The sequence below is a fragment of the Pangasianodon hypophthalmus genome, chromosome 15 (assembly GCF_027358585.1).
Source record: "Pangasianodon hypophthalmus isolate fPanHyp1 chromosome 15, fPanHyp1.pri, whole genome shotgun sequence".
Lineage (NCBI taxonomy): Eukaryota > Metazoa > Chordata > Actinopteri > Siluriformes > Pangasiidae > Pangasianodon > Pangasianodon hypophthalmus.
In genome coordinates, this window is record NC_069724.1 from 5,621,036 (window position 1) to 5,645,916 (window position 24,881).

Consider the following 24,881-nt stretch of genomic DNA (forward strand, 5'->3'; position numbering starts at 1 on the left):
GGGGACATTCACAAAGACCGCTCTGCAAATGATGACAAAAAAAAGCTTTAATTTAAATAGAAGAAAAAAGATCACATTAAAAAAAATCTGTACAACTTTGAATATTGAATAACAGCTTTTAAATAAAACAATACCCCATACATAACTAAAAGGTGATTTAAAAAAAAGTGGGATGTTGTACTATTTTACAATACGTGTGCAAAAGCAGTATTAATTGATTTCCTTCCCAAAACTGCATGATTCAAAGGTCAGAGAGCGCTTTAGGTACAGCTCCCCTAAGATAGTGTCTTTGAAAAATAACCAGTAATCCAATAATAAAATAGATTTATATACTTTTACATATATATATATATATATATATATATATATATATATATATATATATATTTTTTTTTTATATACAAAACATACCGTTTATAAACGGCAGAAATTCATTCAATCCCTTTTATTACCGACACCAGGGACTGTCCAGTAACTTGTGCTTGCCTTTCTCCAAATCAGAACAGGAACTCCCTGTAGCTTTGGAGAGATTACACTAAAATGAGAGAGATGGAGAAAAACAAAGAAATGGTGCTAATGGTGATACAAATGTTTAGGCCACTGGCCAAATCGATCTGGGATCATCTATAGGAGTTACAGTCAAAATGATAAAAGGGTCATTGGATGACCCATGCTAAGCATGTGTGAGAACAGAATGACCAAGTTGGGTCTCGCCAAACAAAAACAAAACAAAACAAAAAAAGATTTAAGACCTGAGAAGGGCAAGATAAAGCAAAGGCTGCCATTACCACAAAGTAAGAAGGTGGCTGCCACAAGGGCCCACCTAGTGAACTCTATGCCTAGTGTTCCACTAACATTTATTGTGATATCTATGTGCTACCATGCATGAAAAGAAAATTCTAGATCTGAAGGATTTAAAAATCATCATATTGCTGTGGTGATCACCACAAAAAAAAAACAAAAAACAAAACAAAACTTTAAAGTCTAAGGACCTTGGTACTGTTTCATTACACCTCCCAAAACTTTAAAAGGTTGTACGGAGTGTGACTGCAGAATACTGAAATTAGCTTTTGGGTCGTTTAGCATGGCAATTCAATTTTTTTTTGCGAATGCTCAATGACTTCCGAAGTGTAGATTTAACATTGACCTAGGTGTAGTGAAATATGAATAGCTTTTTTTAAGAATATATACTATTAGGTACAAGTGGTCATTCTTTCTGACCGTAACGAGAACCACTGGGTGGATTTCCCATACCCTAATTTGTAGAAGTCACAAATGTGCAGCCCTATATGTACAGAACAATAGACAAGAATAAAGCAGGGACAAAATGAGAAAGAATGAATTTCTCCAACTGAACCATATTCTATTGTGGTGGGAATGGTTTCAATGCGAAGATGAAGTCATGCCCAATCTTGGGCCTAATTCCAGTTGAATTATAAAGCAAACTAGACACTAGATTGAGTGTGTGATAGAAGACATCTAAAAAGGTCCCTAAAATCAGAGTAGAATTACCTTTCCAGCCTTTCCAGTTAGCATTAGCACGTGACAACCAGGTGCAATAAACAAAACAAAACAAAAAAAACCCCACACCCTCCACCTTCAAACAGCAATCAAATAAATATGTATTTTTTGTTTTATACGTGTATATCTTTATTTGTTTTTGCAAAGTTCTTCCAACTAAAACGCTGGAGATTAAAGGTCAAAAGGAGCAGTAGTTTGGTTAGTTCCATTAGTAGTAGAGGGGATGTTGCAGTAGCAGTAGTATCACAGTAAGAGAAGCTGTACTGCAGGTGCTTGCTGATCGACAGCAGTAAGAGGCAAGGGAGCCAGCACTGTATCCCTCCCACTCCAGCAAGTCCAGAGACCATTGGTAGGCCTTGGACAGGGGAAAAAAATGGTCACAAGCAAAACTGTGGACTAGATATTAAAGATTTAGAGGAGTAAAGATATACCCACATTGTGATGATGTTAAAACAGGTTTGAATGGTTGATCCTTTTGCTTCAGGTTTGAACCCTGGTCACATTCAGGGCTCTCCATTTTGTCCTCTCCTTAGTGGACTGTAAACTATGCAGGGAAGAGCACCAAAAGTCATGGGAAGTGTCTGAGCTTAAGTACGTACACATATATATTGACATCTTTTCCCTGAAACTAGCTAACACAGTGGTCGTGGGTTATCAACGTCGACCAAGACATACCTGCTATCTGTGGGCACTGGAAATTAAAGTGTTATGCTTCATTAATAATTGAATTGCTTTAAGTAATGTCTCCAGAGTGCTGTACATGAACTCTAAACAGGAACAGTGGGGAGAAGGAGGATGGGGGTGTCTAGCAAGATCCATGCCTGTAGAACAGTAATGATGTTTCTTCCGTTTCTTGTGTAGATGAAGACCCTGCTGACTCTTTTGGTGCTCAACAGCCCTGGTGGATGGATGGTGGTTGCAGGGAGAAAGAGCTTTCAGCCAATGGTCTCTGCTACAGATAAGACTTCCCTTTTTGTTGAAGCAAAGGATTCATATCCAGTTTCTAAAAATTTTCACAAACCCACCATTACATGGGAAAAATTTTCTTTAGATTGTACTGGCTTGGCTTTTTTTTTTTGGCTTTTGAGCCATTAAGCCAAAATAGTGATCAGAACTATTATAGCTTTTTAGTTTGGCCTTACAGGGGTGTGACCTGAAAGCTATTTTGCTGTGCAGGACCCTTTCCTAATGTGCTCCCATACAGAACAAGCAAAAAATGCTTCAAATAATATCAATCATTGCAAAAGCACAAAGCGCAAAAAAGCGGTTGAGGGTTAAGCTTGACCTCAAGTAACAGAAAGCTCCCAGCTCTCTTCATCAGCTGGAATGAGAATGTATTCACCAGGAGACCGGCTCCGGATCCCAGCTTCACTTGGTCTAGGCCTATTTGTTAGTCTATGTAGAGGCTCAGCGCAGGTGCTCAAGTAAAGGCAGTTCGGTAGCCTCCTCCCGTAAACTGGGAGGATCTGATGTAAGGGGCGTGGTCTCTGTGGGCACAGAAACACTCACTGCATCCAGTGTTGGGCTGACGTCTGGGGGTGGGGCAGGTGGGACAGGCTGGAAAGCCTGGGAAACAGAGTCACATTAATAAATTAGTTTTGCCAAACCAACAGCAAGACTGTAATTACAGAAGAAGCAGAAGAAGCAGAAGCCTTTATTTGTCACATATACATTACAGCACAATGAAATTCTTTTCTTTGCATATCCCAGCTTGTTAGGAAGCTGGGGTCAGAGCACAGGGTCAGCCATGATACAGCACCCCTGGAGCAGAGAGGGTTAAGGACCTTGCTCAAGGGCCCAATAGTGGCAGTTTGGCAGTGCTGGGGCTTAAACCCTGACCTCCTCAGTAACCCAGAGCCTTAAACACTGAGCCACCACTGCCCAGTACCACAGAACCAAACCAACTACAATTAAAGGTTTAAGCCAAATTCACAAGGAATAGTGAATGCTAAATTTTTGAACAAAGACTATATTACTGTGGGGAAAAAAAATTAAGGTAAATAAGCAACCCTGTCTCCTCACCTGAGTGCGGATGCAGTGAGTCAACCCTCCGTCCCCTTCCACTGCCGCTGGCCCATTAAAGCCTTTCCTGCCAGACAAACTCCACTTGCTATAGATAGCATCATAGTGCAGGCCGCTTCCATGGCCAAGCCCCATGCTGATGCCCCGCTGAGAGGCTCTGTGGCTGGCACTGTCCTGCAGGCTGCCTGGACAGAAGCGCTCAGTGGGTGGCACAGCCACAGATGCACTGAAAGACAGCTGTGAGCTGGACAGGTGCTGACCCAGCAGGCCCTGAATGGAGGAAGTGCGCTGGAGAGAGTTTACCAAGCCTGCGTCCATCCGGCCCTCAGATTGGCTAAGCAGGGTCAGGGGAAGGGGCTGAGAATGAACAGGCCAGCTCGGTCCAACAGGATTGTCAGTTCCTGTTAACAGAGATCAGGGGTTCCAGTACTGAAATTCTTAAAATGAATTTATTTTAATCTTAAGAAACACATCAAGAGCATGGACTCAAATCTATAGGCGCATATCTGAAGGGACGTGATTACTGCAGTAGAACAGAGCAAGTAAAGCGCTAGTGTCGCTGTAGTCTTACCCATTGATGGCTGCACAGTGGTAAGGTGGGACTGAGACACAGTGGGCGCTGTGCTCTGTGGAGGAAATACTGCAGGATTGTTACTGATGGAGGAAGATCCACCACCGCAGTCAGAGTCTTCGATATTCCCTCCACTGTTGCAGCCTGCACCACAGCCCTTCTGTAGCCTGCAGGAGAATACAGCGTGTTAAAAATAGAATAGTTGTGAAAGTCAACAGAAGATCCAGCTAGTTATAAGTGACGCATGTCATTGGGAATGTCTTACTGCACTGGTAAATTTAGATTGCAAATAAAGCACACTATCAGTGAAAAAAAAAAAATGGAATTCTGAAATCAGTGAATATTTTGTGACCTGTCCCAGCTGCTGATGAACCAGGTGTAGATGTTGTGGGGGCTTATGGGCCCTCCCCAGACAGACCGAAGCTGGCTGTGACCTCCAGCGTACGAGGTGGTGAGGGGGGAGACGTAGATGGGGTATCCGATAGGCTGATCGCAGGAAGAGTTGATCATGTTGCGCAGCGCCTGCTTGGCATTCTGGATGCTGCCACGCTCAGGGTTTCGGTTCCGCAGGAAGACCAGCTCCTGCTGCTGCCCAGCCCAGAGTCCACGCACACATTCTCTGTTCACCTGTAAAAGAGTAGAGATATGTATAATGTGACACAGGCATTGCAGGCACTTTGAACAGCCGTGAATGTATACAAAAAAGCTGCATCATAAATGTGTTTGTTCCAAATTACACTTGAAGGAAAAGCTTTGTTCATTAACATACTACAAATGTTTGCTCTCTGCTACACATTATGATTTATCTGATCTTCAGAATGCAATGAACACAGCTGGTGTCTTTAATGAATTTGAGAAAAATATAGACAAAACCCTAACTGAATGAAATGTTGAATAAATTCATTTTTGGATTCATTTCAGGTCTTGTGTTCATAATAAATAAGAACTGACACTTTGACAGCTGAGTAAACCAAGTTCTGCCACTAGAAGCAACTGGCATATGGTGGCCATAAGTAGTGGGAGGGAGTACTACCTATTGACCTAAGTTTCAATAAGTTGTTTTTAAAAACAACAGAGTTTCAATTAGGGTAGGACCCCTAATTACAACCAAATTGTCTTTGCTGGGAAATCCAAAAAAGCAATCCAATTCTGAGCCCTTCTTTTTTTTTTGTGCAACATTTCAATTTTGGCCACCTTTTACATAATTTTTTTCCAGCTAAACATAATATTCTAATGACCTGGATGGTAAATACACAGATAAGATAAGATAAGATAAGAGCAGTATTTGGGAATTTACAGTAGCGAGTGTACCTTTATGACTCGGAAGCTGAGGAAGCGCTTGTTCAGCATGATGATCTTGTACTCATCGCTGCCATCATCCATGACATGACGCAGGGCCAGGAGTGAGGGCATGTTGGCCAGAATGGCACTGCGCCAAACCGGGTCTCCTTCATGAGAGATCAGCATCTTCTCTTCATTAGCAGTGATGGCATCATACAGCACAGCTGGATCTTCATATTCATCCGGAGAGGTAAAGTGGTCCTAAACACACACAAGAGGGAGTAACAGACTCACTCTTTCTGAGGTATAATATATAGAGCAATTGTCAAATGCAGGCCTATTTTTGTCTTAGCTATGAATACACAGCAGTGTTATCCCAGAAACCTGATTTAAGCTAAATGAAATTGGAGGCTAGAGGTTTTACCTGGTGCAGTTTGAGGGACATGCGCACACCAGGCGCCACCACCCGGTTCAAAAGGTCCATGTCTGCAAACACCCACTCATCCCTGGGTGACGTGATCCGGAAATCGCCTTTGAACAGAGCATGGAGGCCATAGAGGAATGGCTCCAGGCTGCGAGAGGAGTGGAGGAGTGGAATTCAATTCTCTTTTATAGGAGATCGTTAAAACACAACCTGAAAATTACCAAACTATTAAATGTCAATCATTACCTGGCAGACATGCTGTGGGACGCTGTGCCAAGCGCCCTGCGGCCCAGAATGCAAAGCCCAAAACAGAGCGTGACCAGAGGGGAGTCTCTCTCACTGTCCACAGGCTACAACACACAACAGCAAGGGAGGGAGAGGGAATAAACCATTAAGACATCATATGTCCTCACATATCAATTTTCCACTAGTGGTGTTAGTGTTGGGATCTAGTGTGGAACCATTCCACAGGTTTCTACCACAAAAGAGTCAGTTCTTATCCTGTAAAACTTTACTGATCTGGTACAACTTGTTCGTTTCCTGGAACCAAAAACATGGCTTAAGAGAGGTACAGTGGATTTCAATGATTTGTTTAACGGAAAAAAGCAAAATTAACTTAGCTAATGCTACTGGTTCTATATGAAAATAGAAGATCTGCTTTAATAGAAACCTTGCAGCCAGGAACTACTGTCAGAGCTGCTGTTACAGAAAATTAATTAATACCTTCTGACCAATCAGAATTGAGCATTCAACAGCTCTGTGGTATATTAAAATGCATCATCAGTGGAAAAGAACTAACGGTAGTCTATGGCCCTATACTGACCTTCTGCCTGCGGCTGTTGCAGTACTGGATCCAGTCCAGATAGACCACGCAGAAGGCAGCTGGGGTGATGCCAGAGGCTCGGTGGTCATAGTCTTCATCAATGTTCAGGTTAAAGGTGGGGTCACTGTCAACGTAGGAAGCACTGAGACAGGGTCTTAATGCCTCCTGCACCGTCTCATTGGACAGCCACTCCTCCAGTTTGGGTGAGCGGCTCACGTAGTAGATGATACTCTGCAGGAGAGACTCAAATTAGTATTCAGACTCAGATTTGTGGTATGCTCAAAAACTGTATTGGACCACGATATTTACAAAAAAATGAATACTTTAGCAAGTGAACAGAAATCTCCTGCGAGAGGGATAATGTCAGCAATACCTTGACATAGTAGGTGATCAGAATCTTGCGTAGATCAAACACCTGCAGCATGGAGGCAGCGTTGTTGTCGCTGATGCTGTAGCCTTCCAAGACATACTTGGTAGCAGCAACCTCCCATGCGAGCCAGCGCTGGCCAAAGGCTGCGTTGAAAGACAGCATGTGGGGCAGATGGCCTGGCTCACAGCAGCAGCAGCCCTCATCCTCCTCCACACCTTCAGTGATGGCCTCCACTTCTCGCTGCTGACAATACGTACCTGTTTGAACACACACAAGGAAGAGATGGAAATGGGACTTAACTACTAATGAGTACACAATCAAGTAACATGGTTTAGGATTGTTAATGAAGATACCTAAGAACAAGCAATTACAATGAAACTTTCAAACAAATTCAGAATAAATATCTAGAAAGCCATAGTGTGTTTTTTTTTCTTTTTTATAAACCTGAACACCCTAATATTTTGGGGAAATGTTTTTGCAAATTCAAGTTAATGTCAAATATGGCCTTTCATTGACATGACTAAAATCCATCCTGCTGATGAAGAAATCTGATGCCTTACACCCTGTACAAAGTGGCTCACCTCTGAACTCCAGGCCTCTGAGCTGGAAGGTGACAAGCCCATTGCCAATTTCAATGAGGTGCACAAGGGCGTTGAGGTAGTCCGATGCCAGGATGAAGCAGTCCCCCGTGCTGTAGGTGCCCCAGCGGCCCAGTAGCAAGTCTCCACACAGAGAATGCTGCAGTGAGCGGGTCAAGTGCTCATAAAAGATAGAGTTTAGGTTGTTGTCATCAGCACCTTTATGTGGTGGAGAAAGGAAGTCAATGAAAAGGTACAAGGGAAAAACAAATGCTAATGCAAAAACCCTTATGGCAACACTTACCAGGGTTACGGTCAAGCTGAGTGGCCAGACGTGTATTAGAGTGATCCACCCTTTTTGTGCTGCATAGGGACACAATGAAGGTTAAAAGGGGAAGGAGTAACAGGGGAAAATTAAAAAAAAAAAAAAAAAAAAAAAAAAAACCTGATGAAATATTTTGTCACAAAAAAGGAAGCACTTACTTGTAGTCCCGCTCCCAGAACTTGACAGGGCGTGTGTAGGAGGTGACAAAGACGGCGCTGCCCAGCACAGGATTGAGGGGAGTGGAGAAGAGGGCAGAGAACAGAGCCTGCACAAACAACATGGCCGAGTCTGACAGCACAGCAGTCATTAAGGAAAACGACTTACTACCAGCTACAATACAGCAAAATACTTCAGTCATCAATCCAATAACATTAGGCTCTATTCTGAATTTAACTGTTTTAAAGCATTATGAACATAAATTGTGGCATGACTGAGAAGCTGAATTATTAGAAAGGTCAGGCTTCATGCCACTATACACAAATTAATATATCATATACATCATAACATTATATGCAACTGGACTGGCTTTGCTTGCTTCAGTTTTTCTTAGAATACTAGTGCAATGATCTTTTTTCTGTTCAATTTTTTCTTGCATCATTTCACATCATTCTACCCAATGATCCAGCACAATGTAAAAATCTGGAGGCTGTTTTCTGAGACTAAACATGGTGGACTGATGTTACCTACTTTTCACATTCGAATAGGACTTCAATACACATTGTTATGGTAATGCTGACACTAAGTGGCGTTCCTTGCATGCACAGCCATATTGTTTGATTTACATGCCAAGAATAAGGTACTTATAAATAATTAATTCAAAATCTGCAAAATAAGCTCATTCTGTTTAAAGAAATTCTATGTAAGTAATTATTAACCATAATCAAATTCAGCACTTAATTGTTCAAGGCATTAATAATAGAGTGGAGGATACGGGGCACAGCAAATGGCTGGGCGAAGGCATGAAATGCAGAGCCCCAAGTAATCTGCCACGGAGCAATGTAGGTCAGCACAAAACGCAGCTTATACAGTAGGTCCCACAGCTGCACAAACACACAATGAGATCATTATGTCAATAAAGCTAGGTGAAACAAAATATGTTGTAAATAAAAAAAACATGCTAATGCTACTAAATGCTACAATGGTGATAAAGTAAGTATCTGAGTGGAAAGAGGATGATATCAAACCTTGCTAAAGAGGATGGACATGAAGTAGTAGTCGAGCAGGAAGGTTTCGGAGAAGCGTGGATAGTCGAACTGGAAGAAGAGGACGGTGAAGCAGAGAGTGACGTATTGTTGGGAGGGGGTGCAGAAGGATGAGCGAAGCAGCTTCATTCCAGCCATGGAGATGAACAGAGCTCGGCCACTGGGCAGATGAGAACATTGTTAACATTCATTACCAAAGTGGGAGCATAAATAAAATGCTGACTGCTTAGCCTGAAAATCATTTAAACTTGCAGTATCTGGCTATCTTTAGGCATTAGGAATTTCAACTGACGGTTTTAAGAACTTTTTAAGCCATCATTAAACACTAAAGACAGTTCATACAACTTATAAAGCTATAAATAAAATAAAAAATAAAACAGAACCAACAAGTAGTCATGGGTTTCTAATGATTTAATGACCTGCAGAGATCCTGTAGAACTGAGATTCTTAAGGCAGCAATGGGTATTATATTTGTATGAGAATGAACTTACTAAGTGCCAGGCTTGTCAGGGTTCTGGCTGATGGTGTGGGCCTCTGTGGTCAGGGAGTTGAGCACCACAGCAGGGTAAATAAAGTACTTCTCTACACACTGGAGCCAGGCATAGAACTTCTCAAACCACATGAGCTGAGCTGCATCTGTAACACACAGGAACATAAAACATGTTCTTGCCTTTCAGAGGCAAGAAGTCTTGTCTGTGTGTGTGTGTGTGTGTGTGTGTGTGTGTGTGTGAGAGAGAGTGAGTGAGAGAGAGAGAGAGAGAGAGAGAGAGAGAGAGAGAGAGAGAGAGAGAGAGAGAGACTACTCACCCCGAACCTCGAACTGGCTGTACTCGCGAGAACGGAGGACTGGGTGGGCCAGGCAGAACCAAGGCAGCTGCTTGCGAAACTGAGGCAGTAAGTAGTGAGTAAGGAAGCCCACCACCCCAGCCAGAATATATAGAACAAAACTAAGAGCAGGCTGAAAGAGAAAGAGACAGAAGAATAGAGACAATTCAGGGACCAACCACCAGGCATATATGATTAAATATTAAGCCCTATCCTATTTATTTATAAAAAAAAAAAAAAAAAAAAAAAAAAAAAAAAAAGGATGGTGGACATTTACATAGACCCTGGGCCTTAAATGAAATGTACAATCAAGCCAAATATCTGCAAAAAATATTACTGTGGGCAGAAAAAGCAAATAAGCCTAAATTAACTAATGTTTGTACCACCAATTAATAAAATTTAAAAAATTCAACTTCATTCATCTATTATTTAGTGCCTAATAAATAATATAAAAAGATATCAATCCACAATATTATACATGCACAGGGTAAATGATCTTACAGAGAGCTAACTAACCTGCAGAGCAATGAAAACAGTACTGGCACTGATGGCAAAGCTGATAATGGCCATGAGGGGACACATGACCAGGTCTGAGTGTAAAATCTCCTTCTGTAAGAGAGAAAGAAGCAGCGTGAGAGTAAAAAAACAGACTTTCACAACCAATGATCACTTTTTGTCCAGCAGTGATAAATAAAGGTACTGAATGTCCTGAATACCACAGAGTTGCGCAATTTCTCTGGCAGTGGGTCCTTGATCTCCAGAGGAGGCTCCTCGGGAGTCCTGCTTTCCAGCTCTGGAAAGAATTTGGAACGGACCAAAGACCTATCACATCACAGGAAAAAAAAAATATTAAAACGAAGTTAACATCAGCCTCAACACAGACACCCACAAACATAGGTGTCTGAATGAGAGTGGCGCATTCAAATCATCTTCAGGCTGATACTGACCACAGGACGGTGGGATCACTGCTTTGCCTGCTTAAGTGGTATGATAAGGCAAGGAGGAGGCCACAGAATACAGAGAAGAGCACTGGAACATGAGCCTCACCCCATGGGGCCTAAATACATTAGAATACAATAAAAGAAAATGTGCATCATGACATGATAAAATCAGCTTTTGTAGGTCTCTTTGTAGCTCAAAATAGCTCACTTACATTGATAGCACCAAGGCAAAAGCCATAAACCAGAGCTGCTACTAACACACTGCGTAACAGACTGTAGAGTGAGGACAGGGGGCTTGTAGTGGCTAAAACACAAAGACAGATTAGACGGCACACTAAAAGAAGTATGGTCTATGTCTACATGTGTGATGATTTCTTACCAGTTCCACCAAACATGTGCATGTCAACCTGCTCCAGCAAACACATGAGAAAGGTGTTGACCTGAGGTAGAAGTCCAAAGAGGAAGATGACTGGAAAACACAGGGTGAAAACTGCAAAGAAAAAAAAAAAGAAAAAGAAAAAAAAACAGGAAGAGGGCAATGTAATCATTATTCAAGTCATGAAAGTTTGACATTTACTACTATATATAGCTCTGAAAACTACAGCCTTTTTTGAACACAAGTAGTAGCATTTTAAAACCCAAAATGGCATATATTCACAATACATATAATAGTGTTGCAGAATTTACTGTATGCCACTGAACACTGATAGCTTAATTATTAACTAATTTTTTGATACAAATAACTTGCATTTATTCACATAAGCAAGAAAAACTTACACATTCAAAAATGCACTATATACTATGAATATGAATCTGAATATGTAAATATTATGAAAATTCCACTAGTATTTGAATAGCAGACCCAAACCACACTAATGTATATCTGAAGGAAGGACATGGAACTGGGTATCAGGGCTTTGACAAGTGACAAACCTATGAGCATGTCTCTGGCACACAGCAGGAAGTGGGCAGAGAAGAAGGTTACTCCATAGAGGGAGAAAGGCTGCAGGTTGCTGGAACGGCCGGCAAGGTCAAAGACCCAGATTAGCATACAGCACAAGCAGAAATACACCGGCCGGCTGTACACGATGATCCAGTTATGGCCCTGTGCAAGGACATCACACAGCATTTACTGAGAATGATCTTACAGGTGGCTGAAACAGCTCTCTGAGGCAGTGAGCAAAAGAAGAATGCAGAGGGGCTGTGCTTACTCACATGCATTGGGGAGGCTGCGTCAGGCTGCACGCTCTTGAAAAAGACACATGTAGAAACAAAGACTAATGAGTAAAAATGTAAAAAAATTGATGTAAAAACAATAAAATTTCACACTCACAAAGTGTGTTAGCATGCGATTTGTTGAGTCTGTGCTCACCTTCAATAAGGAGTACTGGCAGCTGGCGATGACGAGGCAGAACTGGAAGACCCATATGTCCCTGAAGAAGCCGTGCAGCAGCAGCAAGAAGCCAAGAAAGGCCACTAGGCTGGCCAAAACCACCGCAAACACATTCTCGCCAACCCGCCGATTCCTGCAGTGCAGACAGCTGTAGTTAACTAATAATAATGCTATATGCTATTGTTCATGCAATATTAGCTACCACAACTTTAAATGTAATTATAATCAGTATGACTGTCAGTATTTAACGTCCAAAAATATTACGTTTAAATCCCTTTCTGTGTGCACTCACACACCATAGAATATGCCAAAGGATTGAGCAGAACAAGACAAAACATTTAGATTTTAAGTATTTCACACATAAGTCCATAAAATAAATAGGATCCACCAGGTAAAATAAACTTTGAATATATTTTGATATACTCCGCAGGCTGATATCTCCCAAACAGTGACCCTAAACTTGGATTTATTTATAATATATACCACATGTGATGCCAGCGGGGGAGAAAATATGCTTTCTCGGGATATCACTAACGTTTAAGAAAAATTATGCATTTTCTACTTCTCCATGTAAACTAAAAGTGGTTTCCATGGATGCATGAAAGCATTGATAGAAATATTACTATAAATGGACTATACAAGATAGAGCCTATAAATATGTGAATCTGTATAGATGTCACTCACCTATCCAGTAAGGCCAGAAGGGCCAGCCGGTCATAGCGCACTCTAAGCCACTTTCCCGGCAGCACCCAGAACTTGTAGTACTGTTTTGGCTTGGTTTTCTCATCGATCATCAGCGTGTTTTCCTGAGATTCCTGCAGGGACTCATGATCCAGGTCAAACTATGCAGTGAGAGAAATAACAAGGACGACCAATTTAAAACATGGCAGATAACCCGGCTCGTCAAGGTGCGAGAAAATGTCAGGTTTAGGCTCACCTCAGGCATCTCCAAGGGCACCCTGCGCACCTGCATGCCCTGGAGTACCACAGGTCTAGGCTGCAGCATGGACAATGCTGGAGCCACGTCCTGCACATCAGTGGAGGTAAAGCTGGAGGACTGGGACTGTCTCTCACGCTCCCTGGAAAACACCAACAGAGTTTAAACTCTGAACCAAGTGACCACAGGCTAAGGTTTGGAAAGGTAAGAAAGGCTGTTTGGTGAGACTTACTGCACTGGGTCCTCATAGCCTCCTCCTGCAGGTCCAAACGTGTATGATCTTTTTATACCTGGAAAATATTTAATCGCTGATCAAAGAGTGGCTCTCTTGCATTAAAGTACACCTGAATGTGTAGTTTTAAAAATAAAATGCATTGAATAATCAGCTGTTTAATATGTATTGCATACATACTGAGCAGCTGATTATTATGTATGTAATACTCATGAGACAAATAAAATGCCTAACAACATGCCTCTCCACCTTTATCCTCACAGAATGCAAGGATCTATAAATATGCATGATTTTGCAAATTAATCCCCATTTTCCTGCCATTCCAATCAAACCCCTTCCCCCCATTAGCCTGGTAACTCTATGCTACTACCAATGCTGTAATTATTCTGTAGAATAATCTCCTTGAAAAAGCAAGGTGACATTTTTAAACCACTGACTCTGAAGAGAACACATCTGTGTACCAGCACTGGAAAGCTGTTGATCCATCAGTATAGTAAATTCAGTTATCGATTTGCATATTCATTCAAAAGACAAAAACAGTGAGCAATAAAGTCTGTCTTTACCACTCTCATCGTAAAAGTAGTGCACAGCTCCCTCAGAGGTGTCGTCAAATGTGGAGGCTTCATGCACTCCACTGCGGGGGAGCAGCAGGGAGGAGGCAAACTGTAGGGCTGTGGGGAGGGCACGTGCACGGGAATGCGATGAGGCACGGGCCCGCTGAAGATCTTGGAGGCTGGGTGGGGAGCCCATGGTGGAAGGGGGTGGAGTGGGGTTACTGCCTGCATTATGTCTTCTGCGGATGGCTTGAGTTCTCTTGACACTGCTTACGGGGTCCCGTTTACTTCCTTCCTCAGAGGCCAAAGCTGCAGAGGACACATTTAATTTAGTAATAAGATAATACATAGATATGGAAGTATTTTCCGGACAAATTTCAAAAGCAATTGCAAATTGCATTTGTTATTGCGTTTCCTATTTGTGAACGCATAAATTGTGACATAATTCAAATGCAAATTGCGTATTAGCATTTGCATTTTTGTTTACACGAATGTACAATGTCTGCCAAATTTCAAATGAAAATGCAAAGTCCATTTGCACTGCATTTCCCATGTCTTACGAGTTATGGCCTTGTCATATTGAAATAGCAATTACCCCGTTTGCTATTTTGCTTCGTCGGCATAGCGTGTGGAGCCTGCTAAAACTCAAACGCAATCACAATTCTCTTTACATTTCCGATGCCTTGCACAGAAACCTGCCATTCAGCGTTGGGGGTGGGAGTATACTATGGGGTGCGTTTGTATTTGGAAGTGACGTCAGTCACAGTCGACGACCAAGGAGGAAAACGTGCAGACGACTGTCCCGATGCTTCATTCCTGCATGGAGTGTGCATGACCGACCAGTGTGGCCAAAAGATCATCCTTAATTTCGGGTCAGAAAACAAAATAAGTGACAGTTGCAAACAGAGTAGCAGTTGGATTTTAATAATATAGACAACCAAGGCAGAATGTAGAATATGTAAGGTAAAAATATCATATCAAACAGCGTCTACTAACAACCTTCACAGGCATATTAGAATTGTACATCCAAATTTGCACACTGTAGTTTATTTTTTATTTGTTATATGGCACACCACATAACCGTAATCACCATAGTATGATTTGTTTGGAATGTTTGTGTTTTGGATAGTTCAATATAAATAAAACTTTCAATACACGTGTAATAGTGTTTGATGTTTTTTCATTATTTAAGGTTTTTATACCAAACACAATGTAAATTTATGGTATTCTGGAAATTATAAGGTTTAGTATAATTACATTGAATACGTTCAGTGATGTATTTGCATGCATACCAGTCGTAGGTCAAAACATTGCTAAGTTTGTCTGAATTATAAAAGCCGGAAGTGGTACTAAATGAAGAGCCGTTTGGGAACCGAAAGAGCCAGCTCTTTTTTTTTTTTTTTTAAATTCAAGAAACATAAACATTATACACTTTCATTCAATTGCAAATATTAAACATTATACAGTTAAGTGTGCCGCCTCTTATTACTGAGCTGAGCCAAACGATATGGCTCAATAAAGAGAGCCAGAACTCCCTTCTTGGCTGTTGACTGTGACGTCACTTCCAAATACAAACCCACCCCATAGTATTCTCCTACCCCCAGCACTGATTGGCAGGTTTCTGTGCAAGGCATCGGAAAAGCAAATGCAAAGTGAATTGTGATTGCATTTGAATTTTGGCAGGCTCTACACGCTAAGCTGAGGAAGTGAAATAGCAAACAAGGTAATTGCTATTGCTATTTTGATTTGACAAGGTCATAACTTGTAAGACATGGGAAATGCAATTGCAAACAGACTTTGCGTTTCCATTTGAAATTTGGCAGACATTGTATGCTCGTGTAAACGAAAATGCAAATGCTAATACGTGATTTGCATTTGAATAATGTCACAATTTATGTGTCTACAAATAGGAAACGCAATAGCAAATGCAACTTGCAATTGCTTTTGAAATTCGTCCGGAAAATACTTTCATATATAGGCTTGCATTAAGACTAAACTGCAAAATTACTTTGTGGTAGTTAATTAAAGAAAGTTCAAGTAAGCATTTAAAAGTAACAAAATAGGCTAAAGAATTATAATACATACTAATAAGCATCTTCAGGTTATTGACAAGCACTGAAAAACAAACCGTAAGATTAGAATGCTTTTCAAGACTACACATCAAACCGAAAATATGAGAAGTGTGCGCTGCCTACCTCCTCCCACAGCACCTTCTTCCAGCAGTTCTCCTGCCCTCCATCCAGTCTGGTTTCCAGCCCATGAGCCTCCCAGTGAGTCGAGCCTGTGAGCCCTGGGAAAAACCTCTGAGTGTCCAGTGCGAGCCTCCAGGTCAGATTTTGACATGGTAAGGGGCCGTGGAGCAGGAGTGGAAGCAGCTGCTAATGGCAAAATGGTGGAAGCCAGAGTTCCTGTGCTGGTGTGGCCTCCACCAGCACCATCCATGCTGAGCACCCTGGCATGAGTCTTGGCACTGGCCGTGCTTGCTGAGCGCTGTGCACTGCGAGTGTGTGAGGGGCCTACTGCAGCTGGCTCTTTCCCCTCATTGGGGCTAGGCAGCTGTGGAATGGGGACAGGTTGAGAGGCAATTCCAGGATCTGGGGAATAGCAGGAGGTAGACGAACTTGAGTCGTCCTCATCCTCGTCGTCTGAACTGAAGCGCCGCTGTGAACCCAGGCTGGAGGCAGCACTGGCATCACTGCCATCGTCCTCATCACTGGAGTCCTCGAACAAGCTCTCGCTGTAAGCTTTGGCGCCTAGCCTGCTGCGCACAGGCACATAGTCCCTGCGTTGGCTGCGTCCATGATGACGGCGTCGATACGAGCCACAGTCAAAACTGCTACTGCCAGCAGCACCACGTTTACGCGGTGCTTTCCTGCGCCCGGGCCGCTGGGCCACGCTGCCACCAGCACGCAGAAGTTTCAAGTCTTTGGGCCGCACTACTTGCTGCTGCTGAACCTGTAGGGAAGGTGGCTCAACCAGCAGGTAAGGTGCAGAGGTGACAGCCAAGGCGGGTTCCGAGCACACCAAACCTGAGGGCACAGAGCCAGCCTGGCGTGGAGGAGGCACAGGGGGCATGGGTATGGCCCGAGCCTGATTGCAGGCCTCCGAGGGGCCACTGCTGCTAGAAGGGGATGAATCTTGCAGGGATGGGAGCTGTGCCGGTGCATCCTCACCCTCCACCAGTGTTCGATCCAGGCCCTGACCAGGGTGGAGCTCTTTGGAGGGAGACCGTAGCAGTTCGCTATCTGAGAGATCATCTGTGTCGCTGCCTCCCAGGAATGCGGGGTCCTCTGGTTGCTGGCAAGAACTCTTACCCAGAACTGCAGAGGAGGGCATAGGGACCGACTGGTGCTGATGGCCCAGCGACGGGCTTTCAAGCTGTGTAGAGTCTGTTTTCTCACTTCGGTAGCTGCTGACTGTGCTCAAAGTCTCTCGGTCAGTGGCCACACAGCTGTCTGTTGATCCGGCTGTCAGTGCCACACCACTGCGGCTGCATGGCTGCTCTACTCCAGGTCCAAAGGTCACTGGGTCAAGTCCAAGGCCCAACAGGTTCTCACTCAGTTCTTCGCTCAAGCTGCTCTTGATGAGAGGGCTGAGAGGGGCATCGCCCAAGCTTTCAGACTCTGCCGAAGGGCCTAGTGGGGAATAGCCACCCATTGGAGGCTCCTCTGGCCTTCGCTGTACCTGCTGTTCCAGCACATTGCTGCAGGCTACTTCCGGCTCCTTCTCTTCTCCATCCTCCTGGCTGGATGGTGAGGGGGGAATGGAGGGACAGTCTGGCAGGGGCAGGCTCCCAAAGCCTGCTGACCTCACTCCACCCACTCCCATGAGACTGGGAAAATCCCCTGCAATGGCCACAGCAAGACAGGATTGAACCACACCACTGGCTCCTGTTGGGTCACATGCCACAAATAATCACCACTTTGCTTAGTAGGGATGCCTTCTAACTGAGCAAACTGACCTTAAAACAATAATCCTGTTATTCTTAAGGTTAAATGCTTAAACTGTGTGTGTACAATGTGTGCCACTGCCTGAAGAGTAACACTGATCATTGCTAAAAGTACAGTGAAAATGGTTTGGGGGGTCTTACTGATTGCATCCTGAGAGTTGTGCCGAAGAACCTCTCTGTGTGTCGAGATCAGACCGTCACCGTCCTGCTCTTGCATCAGCTCTTTGAGGTCTGTCAAAAAAGAAAAGCATGAAATTAAATCTGCTGCACTTTCCATCTGGGATATACACATGTATTCTTTTGGATTTCTGTGCTTTCAAAATTGTATTGCTATTGCAAAATTGTATGCAGCATGCACCTATGCACAACAAATCTAATTATGCTGGCATTATTAAAGATACAGGCCTTCTGGACTGAGTATGCGACAACAAATATACATACCTTTAGAGCCTCCAGGGTCCTCAAGTTGTGGTAAAAATTCCTTAGGAAAAGGAGGGAAGAAAAATGACCAAAATGTTACTTGTATCACTTTGTACACAAAGTTTAAATATTAAAATTATTCTCACATTAAAAGCTTTGTTTTTAATGTAGAATTAACACAACAATTGAAATTCTAACAAAAGTACAGAGCAATAGATTCTAGTTTTGCAGAATTCACAAACTAATTCTGAATTTTCATGTAGATGCAAGCAATGTGTTCCTAACACAAGATTTTGCAGGTTCTCTGTAAAAATAAATGTCTAACTGTCTAAAAAGATGCAGTTAGTCACACAGACATAATATTGACTCCCTCGTACTTACTTTCCAAAAAAGGGCGAAAAGGGCTCTCAAACAACACAATCCAGATATACTAAAGTTCTCAGATGCGGAACCTAGTTATGGCTATAATTAAACATGGCTTACGGCATCTTATCGTGAATGTGTTTTTATGATTTAGAAGGTTTTTTTAAAAATTTTTTTTATTTTTTATGTTTAGTTGCATGTAGATGTAACTAAGTGACTTTAATTATTACTGGGCATAGCGCAACGTGCACACATAAATAGTATACCATCCCACAAATGCAACTGTGGTTGTTTTGCTTTTTGTTCTAGTATTAGAAAGTGCCAGACATTCCAGTTTACATGAAGTTAAAACGACAGTATTAAAAAGATGTACTTTTTGTAATTACTTTTGATTAAATAAAAGTGCAGTCTAAATCTACAGTCTAAGGTAAAATCAAATCAAAATTAAATCCCAAAAATATGAAAAAAAAAAATGCACCATAACACATGAGTTCTAAAAAAGTAAGCAGGGTTTTACTGGCATTAAGTGCTAAATACCATTCTTACCGACACCTGGTTCAGACCAAACAAGGAATGCTGGGAGCTGCAGCGCACTGGAGGGGTTGAGTTCACCTTTCTGAACACAGTCATCTCCACGCCAACACCACTGCCCCTGATGAACACACACACACCATCAGAACTGCTTAACATCATCAATAGCTGAAATCCCCAAAGACTAAAGACTGAAGCTATAAATAATAAAAGCCATTAACAAGGTCAGCTTCTCATAGAGCTAAATAACTTTAGTACTCTACCAGACAAGTCTCTGTATAAGTTGTTACTATAGAAACAATAACATATTAGAATAAAAGCATTAATTTAAACCTTACACCTGACAAAGCTGTCAGAGCTGTTGTTATAGAAAATTAATCAACCTTCTGACCAATAAGGATTAAGAATTCAGCAGTGCTGTGGTATAAAGAGAATTAGAAGTCTCACAGTTTAACAAACTAATGCTAGGCAGCCCCAGATATTTTTGTGTACCTGTGTTGGCTGCTATCATGAGCTCCAGAGCCCTCATCTCCTTCCTCCACTCTCTGAGGGTCTGTGGTCAGCGAGGCCTGCCTCTTCTCCACAATCTCTCCCAGGTCAAACATCGCATGCAGGCGAAAGTTCACCACTTTTACAGCAGTGAAGAAGACGGCCACCACAGCGCAGTACACCCCAGCTACTACTACAGTGGGTGGCAGTGCCTGGAGAATATATGAGAATAACAGAGCAAAAAGAATAAAAATAAATAAAGTTAGGCCATTTCAAATCTATATAGATTTTACACTCATGAGTGGAGTGGTTAAATAAGCACTGCCGCGACTGAATGAGTTGATGAAGATTTCATTAAAATTTCCTCTGCTAAACTTTTCAGATTATACTACTACACAAGAAGAACACAACATAAAAAAAGAAGAGACACCACATTTAACTTAACTTTACTATTTAGCAATGTGTTTCAGTCTAGCACTTGAGGACTCGACCCATGTCCCAGTGTTGGTTTAGCCTGCAGTGTTTAAATATCCTTATTCATATTTGACTAGTTTTACATAAGGTGGTAGGGTAATGTACTTGTTCCTGGAGTATCTCGGGTGTATGAATACATCATTGTCAGTAATTGTTTCAAAATCAAAGTGTCCCAAGAACCTTGAATTGTCTACTGTTGTGTTAAAGGATATTTTACCTTTTAGAGGTTTAAAGGAGTTTTATAGCATTTGAAAATTAGTACATAAACATGTTATCCCAAATGCAACTCTATTGATTTTCAACTATAAAATGTTTACGATGCAAATAAACAAAATGATCACTGCACTGCATTAAGCTCTTTGTCAATCTAGCTCAGTAATTATGCAGATATTTAAGAAATGGTTCTGATGTCTGACTTTTTTTGTGCAGAGCACAGAAGCCAATTACACAAGAGTATTTTTATAGAGACTCTGATTCAATGATTCATCATACAAATATTACTGGTATTTGACAGAGGATGGTGACGCTGCGGTTGTACTTAGGTTAGCAGTGTTAGCAATAAACAGCAGATAGGGATCATTACAACAAAAAGCAGTTGTGATTACACTGGAAATGGCAAACGAGTACAGAATAGCAGTTTATGTTTAATGAGATGAGCTGGCTATATTGTTTATAGTAGAAATTCATATGACAATACAGGGCATATAAAAAGTGTCTGTTAGATTAAGACATCACAGCAACACTGATCAAAAACTCTCTGAATAACACCGACACAACTTCTTGTGAAACTAGCACAAATTAACATGAGCAGTATCATGAGTATAACCAACAATCACCAAAGAGATTATTGGCTTAGATTAATCTTCATTTACTCCTTGCATATAAGGTAGTAATTACCTGAATTCATATATATTATCTTTTTAACTATGGAGTATTTCCCTAAGGACAGAAACCAATGTTTATTTTAAATACAAGACAGCGGAGTGCATTTAATCTTAGTCACTGCGGCTGCGACTAACCATCATTTTAATAATCGAATAATCTAGTGACTACATTTTCATATCTTGTTTCAATTATGACAAATATCTTAAAATGCGAACAAGACCTAAATTCCCTGCATCACTAACTGTTATGAAGGATAATTAAGAGTGAGAATTTCCAGCTTCAAGTGTTTTCAAAGTTTGTAAAGAAGGTACAGGCTGTTTTTTTTTCCCTTGTATAAATAAGAAAAAGCAGGCAGAGGGACATTTTACTTATTAGTTTTACAAACACAAAACCCTAAAGTTACTTTGGTAATTAGCATTCCACACAACTTGCCTGGACACGTCTGCCAAAACATCCTCACAAGTCAGACCTTTAGCTTTCCCTGGTACATTTCTTTATTCGCTAAATATGGCCAAGACTAACATATTTCCACAAGATGAGGCTTTTTGACTGATGCTGAAAACAACCAACCTTATCTCCCCCACTACTGGTTTTAAAAGAAAAAAATTCAAGGGAAAGACTTTTTTCCAATTCAGTGAGTACATGTTCATCTGAAAAAGCTCACTGTTTCAACAAACTTTATTTTTCTGTTGGACATCAACATACAGAAATGTGGTGAGCCAATCAGACTGCAACCTTCAAGATTCGGAAGATTGTGTATCTAGAAAAGTGTACAAGTCAGACGTGGGTGGAGCATCAGAGCCTAAGAACAGCCAAATATAATTACGTTGGGATGTATGATTATGTTGATTATGAAAAATTATCAAAGATTTTTGTATGTGATGTATTGTTTTCTTAACCAACAATAGAAACGTGCTATAAAATGTACACAGAGTTCTGTTCCTGGGTATAATGCAATACAATGGTGAAGCCGTTTGGGGCAATGGCACTGCTGCTATTACACCACATAGCGCTGTGCCCAAAGCCGTTAAGGCAGTTTTAAAGATCACCAAAAAAAACAAACAAAAAAAAAAAACATTGAAATCACATATTCCCATAGATAGAACTTTGACTGATGGCAGGAACGAAACTGCAAAAAAAAGAGTCAAAAATGCAAAACCTAACACAGTGATAGTGTCATTCAAAAAGTAAAAGCATGGCACAATGTTTGTACACAAACATTAAAAACAAAAGCTCAAAAACTGCTTGGTGAATGAAATACAAACAACTGACTTTATAGCCTCATATTATATTTCACGGAAGGGGCTTGAATGCAGTAGTAAAACGTGTAGTAATTTCATAGTTTTATTATGAAGCTGGTTAGGTTTTTCCCTGTTTAATTTTGAGTCGTTAGACTTGATGATGGGACGTCCATGTGATTTAGTACCATTAAATAAAGAGGTAGAGGGAAAGATTGATTATAAACACACGAATTTCAAGTAGCATTTGTTTTAAAAGCAAATTCATTATCAAATTACCTGCAATTTATTCGATTGTTATTAAAAGTAAAGAGGTGTAATCATTAGATTAGTCCTGGAGGAGAAAGTCAGTAGAGGAACAAGAGGTGAAGTTGTTCCTCACACTTTGCTTTACTTTATATTATTAAAGAAAAGAAAAAAAAGAAAGAAAGAAAAAAAAAAGAATAACCAAAATGCCAAATTTTTGTTACGGAGATTCTCATTTATACATCATATTTAAGCAGATTAATTGATTATTTGTTAATTAATTCATATGAATAATCAACTATTAAAAAACATTTGTTTTTTACAGCCCTAATTACACTAAGTCTATTCTAGGAATGATGTCGTCACTCGCTACTCGTTTAGATTAAGGAAGACTGTGACGCGCGCGCACGCACACACACACACACACACATCATCTTCAGTTATCAAGAGCAAAGTCTCTAGATCGTAATAACAGTGTAACATAATTGTGAAAGGCAACTGCAAAGTACATTTACACAGCAGCTTGTCAGGGTGCCAATGTTTTTTTTTTTTCCTGGCAGAAATACTTCCACTAAATATCTCAAGATTGATGACGCCAGTGTAATGAAAAGCAGTCACTGATACGATCCATCAACATAATAGGGTGGAGAATAATGTCTACACAAACATTCCTTATTAGGAAGATAAAACAACTTCCTGGTCTTGGACCTTACCACCACTCACCATGTACAGAAGAAAGGGGAAGGCCAGAAGGAATATCCAGAGGTAGAGGTGGAAGCAGTTGGAGAAGGTGCTCTGATGGGGGTCGACGTACCAGCCTCCGGTCAGCGAAGCCCACACCCCCTGGCGCAAAATCTGTAGTGCTTGAGAGCCCATCTTTTCAGCGCTGCCTCCTCCACGTAGCTCAAATCCCTCCTTCCTTAAAGTCTCTGACTTAACACTTCCATTGGCGACGACTGCTGGACGTTCATCAACTTATCAAAGAAGGGTTCCCCGACGATTCTCACTGACTGGTGGTGATGGACAGAGTCCTGATCACATGCTTCTCTGTTTGACCTTTGACAGTGGAAAAGGTGGTCTTTGAAAGATGACCACATGAAAACGTTGCCTTTGAGCCACCACCAGTCTGGGTTTGGTTTCTTTACAGCTGTCCCAAAAAACGCTTCAATAAATACAAACATTCAAAGCAAGGAGAACTTACAGGCTTGCATATGTGAAATTAAAGCCTATCAGTCCATGAAGTGAGTGACATTTGCACCTAAATACAGAGAACCAAGCCAGCTTTAAGGAAAGGATTTGCTTATATTGTGCGCATTTAGAAATTTCCAGAGATATGAAAGAGTAAAAGAGCAGGAATATTATACAGGGGTTTAAGACTACTGTGTTCTACATACAAACATGGAACACAACTTCTTCATAATCCTGAGATCTCCAGCATCCCCAGCTTTCAGAATAAAGCTGGAAACCTGGTCCATTTTGTAAAGATATGCAACATTAAACACGCAGTGATGCTAAACTTACTTAACATTATTTATTACGGCTGGTTATCTGGCTTAATATCTCACTGTACTGAGGCACCAGGTCTAGGCCGGAATAATATTAGCCACCGTTTTATCACCTCATTCTAGCTAATCTAACCTCACTAAACTCCACGACTAGCTAAACCTGTAGGACAATTCTAACTGCTTTCCAACAACATTACAAATTCACGCCATTTAATTATCCAGCTCCGAACTAATGTTAGCAAGCCAGTGTTGGAGGTCGGCTAACGCAAACAGAGCTAGCTAGTCACTTCTGTACTGTATATTCATTTAGCCTTGCTAGCTAGGCCACTTTCTCATAAACGGGGTTTATGATATACGCACCTCGACAGCGCTAAACTCACACACGCACCCAGTAAAGACAAAACAGTCTGGAGATTAAATAACCAGACATTATCCTACTCTTTATCAGCACTTCTGCTTCACGAGCTAGCCAGTGAACGTGCCTGCTATTTCCTAGGCTAGCTGGCTAGCTAGCTTGCTAGCTAAGCAGCTTTCTGGCTGATCATTGTATTCTATGGAGCTAGCCAGGTTACCCAATAGCCTGCTAAATCCCTCGAGTCACTCAAATTATCCGCGTGTGGAAATTAAGTTTTCTGCTCATTTGCTGTTCGTTACAGTGGCCTTTTTTGGCACGTCCTCCGTTACGGCGTTTGATAATTCCCTTTTTTTTTTTTTTTTAAAAAAAAAAAAAAAAGCTCGTCTTTCAACCTGCTAACTTCCACTGTCGAATTTGTCCATTCACA

General features: G+C 41.4%; 1 protein-coding gene across 6 annotated transcripts; it reads right to left on the minus strand.

Moving 5' to 3' along the window:
* Positions 1–29: 29 nt before the first annotated feature.
* Positions 30–24,881, minus strand: LOC113541414 (pecanex-like protein 3). Of its 6 annotated transcripts, XR_008303822.1 has the most exons (37): positions 23,318–24,880; positions 19,755–19,963; positions 19,278–19,383; positions 18,390–18,429; positions 18,090–18,179; positions 16,195–17,889; positions 16,085–16,114; positions 14,009–14,308; positions 13,446–13,503; positions 13,214–13,355; positions 12,961–13,118; positions 12,256–12,409; positions 12,099–12,131; positions 11,817–11,988; positions 11,263–11,373; positions 11,096–11,187; positions 10,890–10,999; positions 10,659–10,764; positions 10,459–10,551; positions 9,925–10,075; positions 9,609–9,753; positions 9,100–9,277; positions 8,847–8,955; positions 8,074–8,203; positions 7,895–7,953; positions 7,594–7,809; positions 7,016–7,269; positions 6,643–6,873; positions 6,066–6,169; positions 5,820–5,967; positions 5,426–5,656; positions 4,467–4,741; positions 4,115–4,281; positions 3,544–3,944; positions 2,807–3,087; positions 1,957–2,065; positions 30–1,876 (listed from the first exon to the last, which is right to left on the minus strand). XR_008303822.1 is itself a non-coding variant. In XM_053240093.1 (35 exons), exons 1-35 carry the CDS (start codon positions 23,468–23,470, stop codon positions 2,929–2,931), a joined length of 6,765 nt encoding a protein of 2,254 aa, XP_053096068.1. In that variant the 5' UTR covers positions 23,471–24,881; the 3' UTR covers positions 30–2,928. The 6 variants fall into 6 exon arrangements, 3 of the variants coding, with proteins under 3 accessions (XP_053096068.1, XP_053096067.1, XP_034166985.2); XR_008303821.1 differs by having other exon boundaries at positions 30–2,065; XR_008303820.1 differs by having other exon boundaries at positions 1,957–3,087.